The 13,718-nt window shown below is 35.6% G+C and overlaps 1 protein-coding gene across 1 annotated transcript; it reads left to right on the plus strand.

Moving 5' to 3' along the window:
- The first annotated feature begins 288 nt into the window (after positions 1-288).
- LOC141614271 (uncharacterized) lies at positions 289-1,080 on the plus strand. Its single transcript, XM_074433030.1, has one exon. It carries the CDS (start codon positions 289-291, stop codon positions 1,078-1,080), a length of 792 nt encoding a protein of 263 aa, XP_074289131.1.
- The last annotated feature ends 12,638 nt before the right edge of the window (positions 1,081-13,718 follow it).

The following is a 13,718-nucleotide window of genomic DNA, read 5'->3' on the forward strand; positions in this document are numbered from 1 at the left end:
ATTCCAATTCTTGGATTCCCCCCTTTGTTCCAACCGTGCTCCCCCTCTCTCTTTATGAGATTTTTGTTCTCATTTTGAAAGACCAACTAATTCATTCTAATCTCCAACATGCAAAAATATGCTTCTTCTCTCTAGTTTTCTCTAAACAAGTTTTATGAGATTCACATGAATTTGTTCATCCATTCTAATTATATTACATGGTTACTAGTGTAGTAATAACAACAATATTACATCCACAGAATTGAACAAGTGTGCAGGAATTTCTTGTGGGATGGGGGAGTTGATTTTATGAGGTCACCTCCTGTGTCATGGGATAAAGTGTGTAGGCCAAAGAAAGAAGGGGGCTTAGGCCTCAAAAATGATGTTATTTGGAACAAGGCAGCAGTGGGGAAGCTAGTTTGGTGGCTTAATTCTAAGCCGGACTCTTTATGGGTCAGATGGGTTGGTCACATTTATCTGAAAGATGCTAACTGGCAGGACTACTACCCTAAGGCTAATACATCGTGGTACTGGAGAAAGGTCTGTCAGGTCAAACTAGAGTTACAGCCAGCTTATCAACAACAATTATGGACAAATCAACAACATATGGGTTACACTGTAAGTAAGGGCTATAATTTTCTAAGAAACAGGGAAATTGAAGTACAGTGGCATATTATGGTGTGGAATAAATGGACTCTACCGAAGTATAGCTTTATAGCATGGGTTCATCACCATCGAAACATGAATACAAAAGGAAAACTCTTTAATTTAGGGATAACGGATGATAGTACCTGCTGCATATGCGGGGGAGCTGTTGAAAACTTGGAGCATCTTTTCTTTGCTTGTCCCTACAGAAAATTCGTCATTGATACTGTCGGAGGGTGGCTTGGGGATCCCTGGCCCGATTTTAACTGGATCAATTGGCGGCTTGCGAAAACGGGTACCTCACTTCATTTAGAGATCCTTGATGCCACAATCAATTCCTGCCTATACACCATTTGGCAGCAGCGAAACAGGAGCAGGCACGAGCTTTCCCTTATTCGACCTATTTTCATTGCCCGCTTCATTGTGGATGAGCTTTGTAACACCCCAAGTTATTGAGAGTAAGGTTGTCCCACATCGGGGAATTGAGGAGGTTGTGATATGTTTATAAGGGATTCCACCCACCACTTAGTAACAAGGCCTTGTGTTTTTGGGCTTAAGTGAGGACAATTAATGGGCCCAAAAGTGCACACCCATCTTATTGGGGTTGTGTTACGACGGTGGCGGGTCGGGTTGTTATAAATGGTATCAGAGCGACCCTGCGACCGTGTGGTGAGCCCGTGGTCGGGAGTACCCGGGTCACACACCTAGCGGGGGAGGATTCTGGGCTTGGCTGCGGTCAAGTTGGAGGAACAACGAGGACGTTGTGTTCTTTAAGTGGGGGAGATTGTAACACCCCAAGTTATTGAGAGTAAGGTTGTCCCACATCGGGGAATTGAGGAGGTTGTGATATGTTTATAAGGGATTCCACCCACCACTTAGTAACAAGGCCTTGTGTTTTTGGGCTTAAGTGAGGACAATTAATGGGCCCAAAAGTGCACACCCATCTTATTGGGGTTGTGTTACGACGGTGGCGGGTCGGGTTGTTATAAGCTTAAAGTGAGATTCCGAGGTCTGAGCAAAGGGGTTTTGGTCAGAAATGAAGCTATGTGGCTTGAGAGGCTGCTAGAGAGAGGCGTGTGACTGATTTGAAGGAATTTTCAGGAGAAGGAAGAGGAAGAGTGACGGGATAGATTAGGGTTGGGACAACATTTTCTGATGTTTGATCTGATTTTGTTGTCTGCTTCAATTTGATGGTGTTTGTATAGGTTGGGCCATCTTGTATGGGCTCACCGGATGATTTGTGTCATGGGTTGATCTATAAAACCCGTGTCATTGTATGGTTACGCTTTCTTTTGATATAATACTTACATTTTATCAAAAAAAAAAAAACAACAATATTAGAATATTTTAAGGATACTTATAGAAGTGGAGGTAATGCTAGTCAAATTGACTTCCTTTTGGTAAGGAATGTGTGGAGGAAAGAGTACACCGATTGCAAGGTCATACCCGGGGAAAGTGCCGCAACACAACATAGACTAGTGGTTCTTGATTTTCGAGGTAAGAGAGACTTGCGGAAGAGAAAGATAATCGGTGAGGCACGGATCAAGTGGTGGAAGCTACAAGGGGGAAACCAACAAGCGTTTTTGGATAAGGTTGGAAGTAGCGATATTTGGTCGGATTGTGAGGAGAAAGATATTGATGCAACGTGGGATAAATTGGAGCATGTTGTAAAGGAGTTGGCGAGGGAGGTATTAGGGGAATCTAAAGGGAATAGACCATCAAGTAAGGACACATCTTGGTGGAACGATGTGGTGAGACAAGCGATAAAGACTAAACGTGAATGCTATAAGGTTTTGGGGAAATGCAGGAGTGATGAGAACTTTGAAAAGTACAAGGAAGCTAGACGAGCCGCTAAAAAGGCCGTACGGGATGCGAGGGCAAAAGTTAACCATGAAGTGTATGCCAGGTTGGACACGAGAGAAGGAGAGAAGGATATCTATAAACTGGCTCGCATAAGAGACCGAAAGACGAGAGATATTGGGAGAGTTAGGTGTGTGAAAGATATGGACGACAAGGTTCTCGGTTCGGATAACGAGATAAAGGCTAGATGGAGTTCTTACTTTGATAATTTATTCAATGGACATCAGGAACAAGGTTTTGGGGATGTAGAGGTAACACCAAACATGGTTAACCGGGAATTTGTGCGTAGAATACAAAATAGTGAAGTTAGAAAGGCGTTAAGGAAGATGGGGTCAAAGAAAGCAGAGGGACCGGATGGTATACCCATAGAAGTTTGGAGGTGCTTCGGGGAGAGAGGGATTGAATGGGTAACCATGCTCTTCAACAAGATTTGGAGGAGCAACAAGATGCCATCGGCTTGGAGGAAAAGCACTCTTGTCCCTTTGTACAAGAACAAAGGTGATGTCCAAGAGTGTTCCAATTATCGGGGAATTAAACTTATGAGTCATACAATGAAGTTATGGGAGCGGGTAATCGAGCAAAGGCTTAGGAGATATGTAGACATCTCGGAAAACCAATTTGGATTTATGCCCGGGAGATCGACTATGGATGCGATTTTTATCATGAGACAGTTGATGGAATACCATCGGGACAAGAAGAAGGATTTGCATATGGTTTTTATTGACTTGGAAAAGGCATATGATAGGGTACCAAGAGAAGTACTTTGGTGGGCTTTGGCGAGAAAGGGTGTGTCGCGAAAATATATTGACCTCATAAAGGACATGTATGAGGGGGCTAGTGCAAGTGTTCGCACTAATGTTGGGAGAACGGAAGAATTTCCTATTACCATCGGGGTGCATCAAGGTTCCGCACTTAGTCCTTTTCTCTTTGCTATAGTTATGGATGAGTTGACAGGGGATATTCAGACGACATCCCTTGGTGTATGATGTTTGCTTGACGATATTGTGTTGATTGATGAGACAAAAGAAGGGGTGGAGAGAAAGTTGGAATTGTGGAGGCGGACTTTAGAGACTCGTGGGTTCAGGCTGAGCAGGAGTAAGACTGAGTATTTGAGGTGTCAGTTCACTAAGGTGGCGGGGTTGAGATCGACAGAGGCGGGGAGTATTATTTTTGATGGGAATGTTGTTGAGGGTTCGGATTTCTTCAGATATCTAGGATCTATTATTCAAAAAGATGGGGAGTTAGACGGAGATGTGGCTCACAGAATTAAAGCGGGATGGTTGAAATGGAAGAGTGCTTCAGGGTTTCTATGCGATAAAGATATGCCCCAAAGATTAAAGGGAAAATTTTATCGCACGGCAATTAGGCTCGCTTCTACTTTACGACTCAGAGTGTTGGGCGTGAAACATTGTCACATTCAAAAGATGAGTGTGGCGGAGATGCGCATGTTGAGGTGGATGTGCGGACATACAAGGAAAGATCGGTTAAGGAATGAGGTGATTAGGGAAAAGGTTAAAGTGGCGCCAATAGAGGACAAGATGATGGAAAACCGACTAAGATGGTTTGGCCATGTGAGAAGGAGACCTATGGACGCACCCGATTAGGAGGCCGGAGACTTGGAGAACAAAAAAGGTCCCTAGAGGTCGAGGAAGACCGAGACAGACATGGTTGAGAGTGATAGAGCATGATATGAGAGTTCGGGGCTTGAGGAGAGTATGGTGACGGAGAGGGCACAATGGAGGGAAAGGATACATGTGGATTTTTAGTATTTGATGTTTTTTTGACAGATTTAGTGCTTTTATTTATTTATTTAATTTAAAGAAATTAATTTATTTATTTTTCTCCCCTTTATTACACACTTTTTCAACAACCACTTTCTTATAGATTTTACCTGGTTCATTCCGGATCCTTAACTCTATTTCGGTTTTTAAAAATCGTTCTAATCTTTTCTCTCGATTTAAATTTTAAGTTTTTATAAAAGAAAGACGGAATCCGATTTTAAAACCCCTAAGTTCACCTTGACTTTCCATTACATTTTCGTTCTCCCTTTTGTTTTTTATCTTCCCTTTTTTATTCGCATTTTGAGGCGTGCGTGCACCCATGGACGGTTCGAAAGGATGATTCATGTCAGCCGACCCCAAATCATTTTGGGATTAAGGCTCTGATGTTGTTGTTGTTGTTGTTGTACTAGTATAATAATCTAGTTAATTAGTATACTAGTTTAAGGGTAAGTCTTGGGTGCAATCTAAGGAGGATTTCTATACTTGGGATCTTGGAAAATCATCCATCATATTAAGCTCAAGAACTAGTAAGAAGGACATCTTACTTGTGCCCTTTAATCCGAAATCTTCAATGTAAGATGATAATTTCTTCCTTATTCTTATTGTTTGCATGCATAAGATCAACAATTAATTTTATGACTAAATTATTTTGAAACATATATGAATATGTTGTATAATGAGATATAGATTTCCAACAAGTGGTATCAGAGACTTGGTTGTTTACATGCAAATCGGTTATAGTTTTTCCGAGTCATACGATTAACACATAAAACTCATAAATTTGTGTTATTATGAAATATCACGAAATAAATTATGCATGTTAAAGTTTCTGATCCTAAAATGTATTTAGGATATTTTGGTTAATTTATGGATTTTTATTGTTCATTGTATATAATAATGGCATTAAAATGTGATTTTATGATAAAAATGTCATTTTCGGACTAAAATTAGCTAAACTTCGAATTTTCCAGTGGTTTTTGGATATGTTTTCACATATATTATTTTTAGATGATCTGGAAATTTTCAGAATTTTTGGAATTTTTATGCTCGAAATATGGTTTTTTCATGATAAAAAAATCGAATTTAAATGAAAAATGGGTTAATATGAGATAAATTTCGAATCTGGTCATAGAAATTTAGTATGTTGTCACATGCAATTTTACAAGATGTGTGTAAAATAATAGGCTATAATGAAGTCATCATACATGATTTATGAATTTTTGATGAAAAATAGCATAAATAGTGACTTAATTAAGGAATAATTGCTAAAACATACTTCATGACTAAGAAAAAACGTCACATGTTGCATTTTATTATCTTTTTCAGATCTAAAATTGAAAAGTTGATGAATATAATTTTTCTCATGTTTTTATGATTATAATTGATAAATTCGATAAACCGCAACATAGTTTTTCCGATGAATTTCGAAATTTTTAACCTAAGTTTTTGAACATTATGAGTGTCATGGTATTTTTCCAGAATGTTCATGAGTTTTAAATTTCAAATTTCAAATTTATTTGAAATTTTTGTGATTTATTTGAAGTTTATGGCATTTTATTGTAATTTTGAGTCCGTTAATGAACAATTTTAAGAAATATAAGTTAATTATAGTCAAATGGTTAGTGGAGACTAATTTTAAGTCCTAAGTTGGTTAGAATAATTAACTTGGGCATAAATATGAATTTATGTAATTATTGTGATTATAAAATGTTAAATCACGCAAATTCGTAAAAACCGTTTAATATACGATATTGGCTCCTTAAAGGCGATTTAGCATAAAATTGGGCATGTTCATACATATTATAATGCTGCATTTTATTTATGATTGTCATAATTTTATTTTATGTAATTTTTGAATTATGTAATTTTTACTTAGTATGCCCTTAGTTTTTAATTGGTATTACCCGAAATGTATGGGAATATCGATTCGGTTGTAATTTATTGTGATCTCGTATCACCGTTTTGTAATTTAATAGATTTATTTTATTTTAATTACAAATGTATAATAGGAAATTATGTAATTTGTTATGTAATTTATTTATTCCGGAGATCCTTGAAGACGGTGTCACTCGAGAAGGCGATACATAAAGACGGTGTTACCTCGAGATGCGTGCCAAAATCGAAGTTCTAGGGACCAATGGAGTTGGTTTCCGAATATGTAATAGTTAGTTAGATTTTCTATTTTAGGAAGGCCATACTAGGATTTATTTTATGTTTTGCATTTTATTTATATGTTGCATGCATCGCTAAATCGCCATAACTAAAACATGCATTGTCATTTTAATCGAGTTTATCGACCGTGTCAATTATAATTATCGTATTTCACCGCTGTAGTTCACTTAAAACGTGATAGATAATAAATTGACATGACCTCTCGCTAAAATAAACAATTGAAACTTAGCCTTACCAAAACGTAGAAACCATGAAAACCTATTTCGTGAAGGAGTGCACTCGGCCACACCGGGGTACAAACCTTGTTACGTAGGGGAAGTGGGTGATAAATGTCTATCCACCGAATTCATGTTGATGAGGGTTTCATCGGCCACACCGTGCCCAAGTTATGTGGGTTTGGATCATGGACACATTTATTTGAAATTTGGATTGAACTCAACAAAAGTTTTTGATAAGGGTTTCATCGGCCACACCGTGCCCTTGTCGGATGTGTTTTGGGCTAAAGATAAATATTAATGTAATTTTATCGACCAAGAGTTCTAAAAGTAGAATCGATTAAAGAGTTAATCCACCGAGTTATATTGATAAGGGTTTCATCGGCCACACCATGCCCAAGTTAATATGAATTTGGATCTTGGAATCATTTATCATAGTTGGGTAGAGGTCACTATGTAAATGCTTTACTTGTTCTTTACAAGTATTAATAAAACGATAAATGTTAAGTTTTCCACTATTCCGTTATCATATTGTTCTATTTCTTTACCACAATTCTATATACGATATCATTTCGTTTTTTGATTCAAATCTCCTTTAAAACATCGTAACTAAAGACAAATATGAATTTGCTTCTAAAACCTCAAATGAACCATTGCTAAGGATCTCTTGTAAAGAGTATAGATTAAAGTTATTCATTATCAAATAGGTTTTTGATTCTTGACTAAACACATCTACTTACAATGGATTGTCTCTCACATGCTTAATTGAGTTAAGTACCTTGAAATGATAAATTGTTTTGGTAATTAGATTTGCTAGAAATCGTAATTGACCAAAATACCGCAACCACTTCAATGAAAGTTTTAAGAGTAATCAAACGAATGAAGAGTAGTCTTCATGAAATTTAATTTTGCTTCTCTAAGCAAAGATTCATTGAAATGAGTGGGAGCATTCTCTTAAACCATTAAGAAATGGATGAGGTTCAAAGAAGTAAAATTAGAATGGAATTGATACAAGGTAATGTTAAAAGTAAAGTTATTGAGAATAACGATACTAAACCTATCAATCCCGACCAATAAAGTTTCCATTGTCTTAAATGTTGGACACTAGAAAGAAAACTACCCCAAATTGTTAAAGAATAAGCAAGTTAGTTGTGGGACATCTAATAGGACTTAATTCTTTATTTATTTGATTGACATAAATTTTGCTAATACTACTTCGTCAATATTAGAAACCGGTGGTGGTTTTCATCATTGTACTTGATACATAGGATGATTAGAATATGACGACTAGCAACAATGATGTTGAGAGATAGAGTCATTGTGTATCCAATCTAGTTTTTGGGTTTATAGTTGTACTTAATTATGACTATTAAGTGCATAAACTCTAAATAAGAATATAAACTTGTTAAGATACAAAAGAGGTTTCACTTTTGTGACCCTATACACCACGATTTTATGTATGGCTAGCCCATTATCAAGGTGATTATATTCTAAACCAAACTAGAATGATATATCATGTAGATGATGCAAGACTCAAATTGGTAACACAAGATTAAACCTTAAACTATCGAATGATGAACGCAAAGAATTATCGAGTACTTTTGAAACCAATAGATTGTTAATCTTATGGTTTATGCGTATCTTGTATTCAAAGCAAGATGTCTCGTGCCTTTTGGTTGAAAAGGAGATCGAGGTTGTAAATCATTGATCCAAAATAGGTTGATCATTTTCTTTTACCAACGATTTAAGTTGACGCTAAAATGTTCACTTAATAAGGTAAATAGAGAAATCTTTGAAGAAGTTCAAAGTGTTCAAAGAATCACGATTTAGTCGTGATGGGATTATCAAAGTGAAGACTTTGATATAAGCCAAAGGAAATGTGATATAGTATCACAAGTTAATCTCTCTTAGCACGCATTATGGAATAATGTGTGGTTGGATAAGAAATCAAACGCTATTCGATATGGTTTGGACTTCAATCAAGTTACTTTGAGTTACTTGATCCTTTTGGGGATTTTATCATTTTGTCTAAATTATTTTTCCACTAAATCTAAAACGAATCATATGAGATATGAAATGGTAGTGTACCATATTTGTAAGTTTTCAAAAGAAACAAATGCTCATTTTTCCTTATTATAATCACGAGTACAAATGGTTTGTGGCTCGTGAAACTGTCTTTCAAAATACAAGTTTATTTCTAGAAGACAGAGTGGGAGAAATTATTCAAGAGCCACAAAGAATGTTATGTCCCAAGAAACTGGTCTTTCTTGGCTACATGAGACGTTTTGTGTAAAATGTTGTTTCTTCAAAACCTAGGAGGTTAAAGTCATCACTTGTTGAAGATGATGAACTAGTGTTACTTTTAAGAAAGTAAAGATCTTACAACTTACAAAGAAATGTTTGATTCAAGTTGATTACTTCTGGTAAGTAATGAACATATGACTTACATGAGAGTGTTGAAATCACAACTCAATACAAGGCTTAGAGCCATGAAAATCCGAAATAATTTCCAAGTGAATTATTAGATATCAAAGCTTGATTGGTTGCAAAGGGTTTTGCACTAGTTGAAATGCTTAAGTCTATTTGGATCTTCTTAGGGATTGTGTTTCATTATGATGATATACATATAGCGAGTGAATCAAAAACTCACTTCTTCAATTAGAAGGAATGTATTCAATACATGTCTTGAGTTTTGTAGATTATTGCAATCCTAAGATAATGTGAAACTTAAGATAGAGTCTTAAGTAGGACATCAATGAGTTGGAATCAATGTTTTGATCATGTTATAAAAAGTTTTCTCGATAAGTCGAGAAGTTGTGTTTATACATGGAGTTTAGTGGGAGTTACGGTAATTTTTTAATTAGTCAAATATGTGGATGACATATTGATCATTGGGAATGATTTAAGACTTGGAGAAATATAATACATCTTTAATATCCGGATTTATGGAGATAAATCTACATGATATTAATATCATATAAGGAGTCTTATGTTGATAAGATTCATGACTAGTTCAATCAAGTTGAACACATTTGATTGATTCCATTTACTTCCGCTGCCGGATCAATTAAATGAATAATGAAGTTTTAACACTTCATATACTTTGAGTATGATGAATTGTTTTCAAAATCGAATTTAAGTAATAATTACCAAGTAGCCATATTGATTACCCTTAAGTGCTTGCAGAAGCATTAAGGATATAATGCAAAGTGTTTTAGATGCAATTTTGTGTAAGGGTGTTACACAAGTGACAATTGACAATTGAGATTGCGCATGGTTTCTGACAAAACCATAATCAAAACACATTAGGGTGGTTAAGATACCATTGTGGCTATGTTATTTAAGAAATAGATTTTCTAGAATCGTTCTAGGCAATAAAGACCAATGAGAAATATTTGCAACGGAAATTGAGTACACTTGCAATCATGAGATGTGCAAGAAGGATGAGTCCTGCACACTGAGAAAACAGTGGGAGCTATTCTAAGGCTAGAGGGCCTATGTCTTGATTGAATCTTGACACGTACTCAGAAAGTTTTGTAATACAAATGTATACATTACAAAGGAAAACGAGTATGTAGTAAGGTTGAGTAAGGTACAAGAAGTTGATAAAACCTACTAACCAAAGCCTTCTTATGGCTTAACATGATGAGTCATGTCATTTCAATTGGATTGAGATTAATAACTACATAAAAGATCAAATTAGATTATAGAATATGATGTAGTAATCAGGCATTGACTATTCATATGTGATAATCGCATTTATCGTTCGAGTTTTATCTTAAAACTCTTTTATTATACTTTGTTACATCCAAACGAGTTGTATGACGATATTGAACCCCGTTAAAGTGAACCCGGATTAACATAGTATTCGCCCATAGTCACTTGTATGAGGTGACGTCTCGAAGTGACTAGAGTGTGATGCGATTGATGGCAAGTTCAGTGCCATACAGTTATGTGAGATGACTAATCGATCACATAGGCGATCATTAGGAACACTTTGTCGGGCAAAGGACCGCTTATAGAGTTCTGGCAAATTTATATAGCCTGGTCGTGGCGAGAGCTACTATAGTATTCTAATGAGTCGATTCTTTTGACGAAAGACTGTTCGCCTAAGATGGCACAGTTTCAGATTAGCTTTGATTTATGTTACTACGACCTTCGTAAATGGGGTCAAATGGGCATATTTTGGGTTATGATGGCTGTGGCTAGTCGAAGGGAATAAGTGCGATAGGAATTGTCCACCCCCTTGTCAGGGTTAAAACAATATCTCAGGGCCACTCGAGGAGTAATGAACTAGAAATACGTGGCCACGCTCGGATGGTATCTATGGTAGATAACTCCGGTCAATCAGTTATTCTCCAGATCGAGGAAACCACTCTCGATATGATCACTTGCAAGTACGACCCGAAAGACACCTTGCATTGAGTGGGAGATAGTAATAGGACAAGAGAATTGGTGACACACACTTGTCGAGGACAAGTGGGAGATTGTTGGAGTAAGTGTCCCCGAAAATAATGCGATCACAATTATCGATCATATTGATCACATATTTAAATCTCAAATAAAGAATACGTGAGGGATGATTTATTATTTATAATCGACTGATCGTCATTAATCGGTAATGATTGGCTGACTAGAGTTTGGCATTACTGTCGTGTGACGGTGGTGGTCAGTTGATCCTTTAAGGTCACACCTAAAGGACAATTCCCTTAATGGATAAATTGATTAATTGTATGACGATACAAGGTGATCAAATTCTTAAAAGTGAACAATTTACTTGTGAGAGAGAATATTGATATCTTATTATAATGGGATTAAATAAGATTTATAGTGTAATATAGTACATGTGACATATTGTGTGACAATTGACAAATTGATAAAATAAAATGGTAGTCCATTTTAAGACATGGGCCGAAATGAAGGATGTCATGGTGGTGTGTAGTTGATTATTTTATGAGATAAAGCAATATGTAATCATTCCTACACACACTAGCCTTACACACCTAATATGTTGGTAAGAGTAAAAGAAAAAGGAGATTCCAATTCTTGGATTCCCCCCTTTGTTCCAACCGTGCTCCCCCCTCTCTCTTTATGAGTTTTTTGTTCTCATTTTGAAAGACCAACTAATTCATTCTAATCTCCAACATGCAAAAATATGCTTCTTCTCTCTAGTTTTCTCTAAATAAGTTTTATGAGATTCACATGAATTTGTTCATCCATTCTAATTATATTACAAGGTTACTAGTGTAGTAATAACAACAATATTAGAATATTTTAAGGATACTAGTATAATAATCTAGTTAATTAGTATACTAGTTTAAGGGTAAGTCTTGGGTGCAATCTAAGGAGGATTTCTATACTTGGGATCTTGGAAAATCATCCATCATATTAAGCTCAAGAACTAGTAAGAAGGAGATCTTACTTGTGCCCTTTAATCCGAAATCTTCATTGTAAGATGATAATTTCTTCCTTATTCTTATTATTGTTTGCATGCATAAGGTCAACAATTAATTTTATGACTAAATTATTTTGAAACATATATGAATATGTTGTATAATGAGATATAGATTTCCAACAAATTTTCTCTCCTTTGTAGCCACGGGCAGGTTGTTGCCATGGCTTAGTTGTGTTATGGTTTTTGTCCTCAAACTTTGATGATGTATATTTTGTTGATATAATATATACTTACACTTTCCAAAAAAAAAAAAATAATTATTCCATGACGTATAATAAATTGAGACAGACGTCTATTCCGACATAAAAAATTAAAAACGAAGAAACACTTTATAACCATCTATAAAATACTATAAAAAGGCTAACATTGAGCTCTCATGATTGTACCACGTGTCACCGCCTAAATTCAAGATGTTATCTAAATAATAGAACTCTTACCTCAACGTATCTTAATAATAGAACTCTTACCTCAACGTATTTGGCATTCAAGCTGCAAGTCAACATTATAATGACAACCCTTTGGGTTTTCCCTCATTTAATACCCATCATTATCTTCTTAAATCTATAAAATAAAAATGGCATTACCTTCAATTATGCAATTATAAACCCACTAACTTCCTCCTCACTATAAAAATGTCACCACCATTAATCTACAATTCAATGTCTCACATCATTACTCCATCACTACACTTATTTTTCATCAATTCAATCGACGGTCTTTAGCCATAGGCAAAATCTGTCTCATATTCTTTCTTTGTTTTGTTGATTTTATTGTTAACAGTGGAATTTGTTGTGAGTTTCTACCATCATACCTTTGTATGTTTTGTATGTTTCTTTATTACTTCTTTGATATTTGTGATGTAGTTGGCTGCTAATTTGTTATGAGTATTTGTCTAAATTTATTGTCCGTGAACAGATTTATTGTTCATGTATGGAAACCGCTTTAGTGATTTCGTACTTTTAATTGCCATCATATGCAGGTTAAGGTAAATTCATCAGAGATCGTCTCTAAACCATTTCACTTGAGGTTAATAGCTTTGCGACCTCTATTTATGGTTTGTCAACTCTTGGTACTCCTTAATCTAATGAACTATTATATGGTGTACTTGATTTTGAGTGAATCTTAAGGTAACATGTCGTTGATGAAATTATTTAGTAAGCCAAATGGTGTTTTGTTTGGATAAATAAATTTTACTTTTTATTAAGCTTTGTTGAATTGTAACAGGAAAAGTATTGTTTGCAATTGATCTCTCGGGCTTCCGTGTGAGTGAGAATTGAGACCATTTCTGATCATAGAAATAATCCACCTGGGCTAATCACTTTTGAAATGTTTCAATTATAATATTTGTCAGTGGTATTAACTTATGATGATTATTGATAATTTCTAGGAGTTTTGCTATACCGGTATTCTCTTCAACCTTTTTTTCTAATAAAACGATTAAATAGATTGTATTTTTTGATGTCTAGAACCTAAATTTGCTCGTAGGGGAGGAGACTATTTGTGAGTGTCATTGGGTAACAATTGAACAATGGACTATGGGGACGATCAAATTACCCTTTAAACGTATCCCTAATATAGAAAGGTAAACGAATGAATAAGACACCCATAAAT

The sequence above is a fragment of the Silene latifolia genome, chromosome 11 (genome assembly GCF_048544455.1).
Source record: "Silene latifolia isolate original U9 population chromosome 11, ASM4854445v1, whole genome shotgun sequence".
Lineage (NCBI taxonomy): Eukaryota > Viridiplantae > Streptophyta > Magnoliopsida > Caryophyllales > Caryophyllaceae > Silene > Silene latifolia.

Coding starts and splice junctions, on each gene's coding strand:
- LOC141614271 (XM_074433030.1), top strand. CDS start 289: ATGAGGTCACCTCCTGTGTCATGGGATAAAGTGTGTAGGCCAAAGAAA.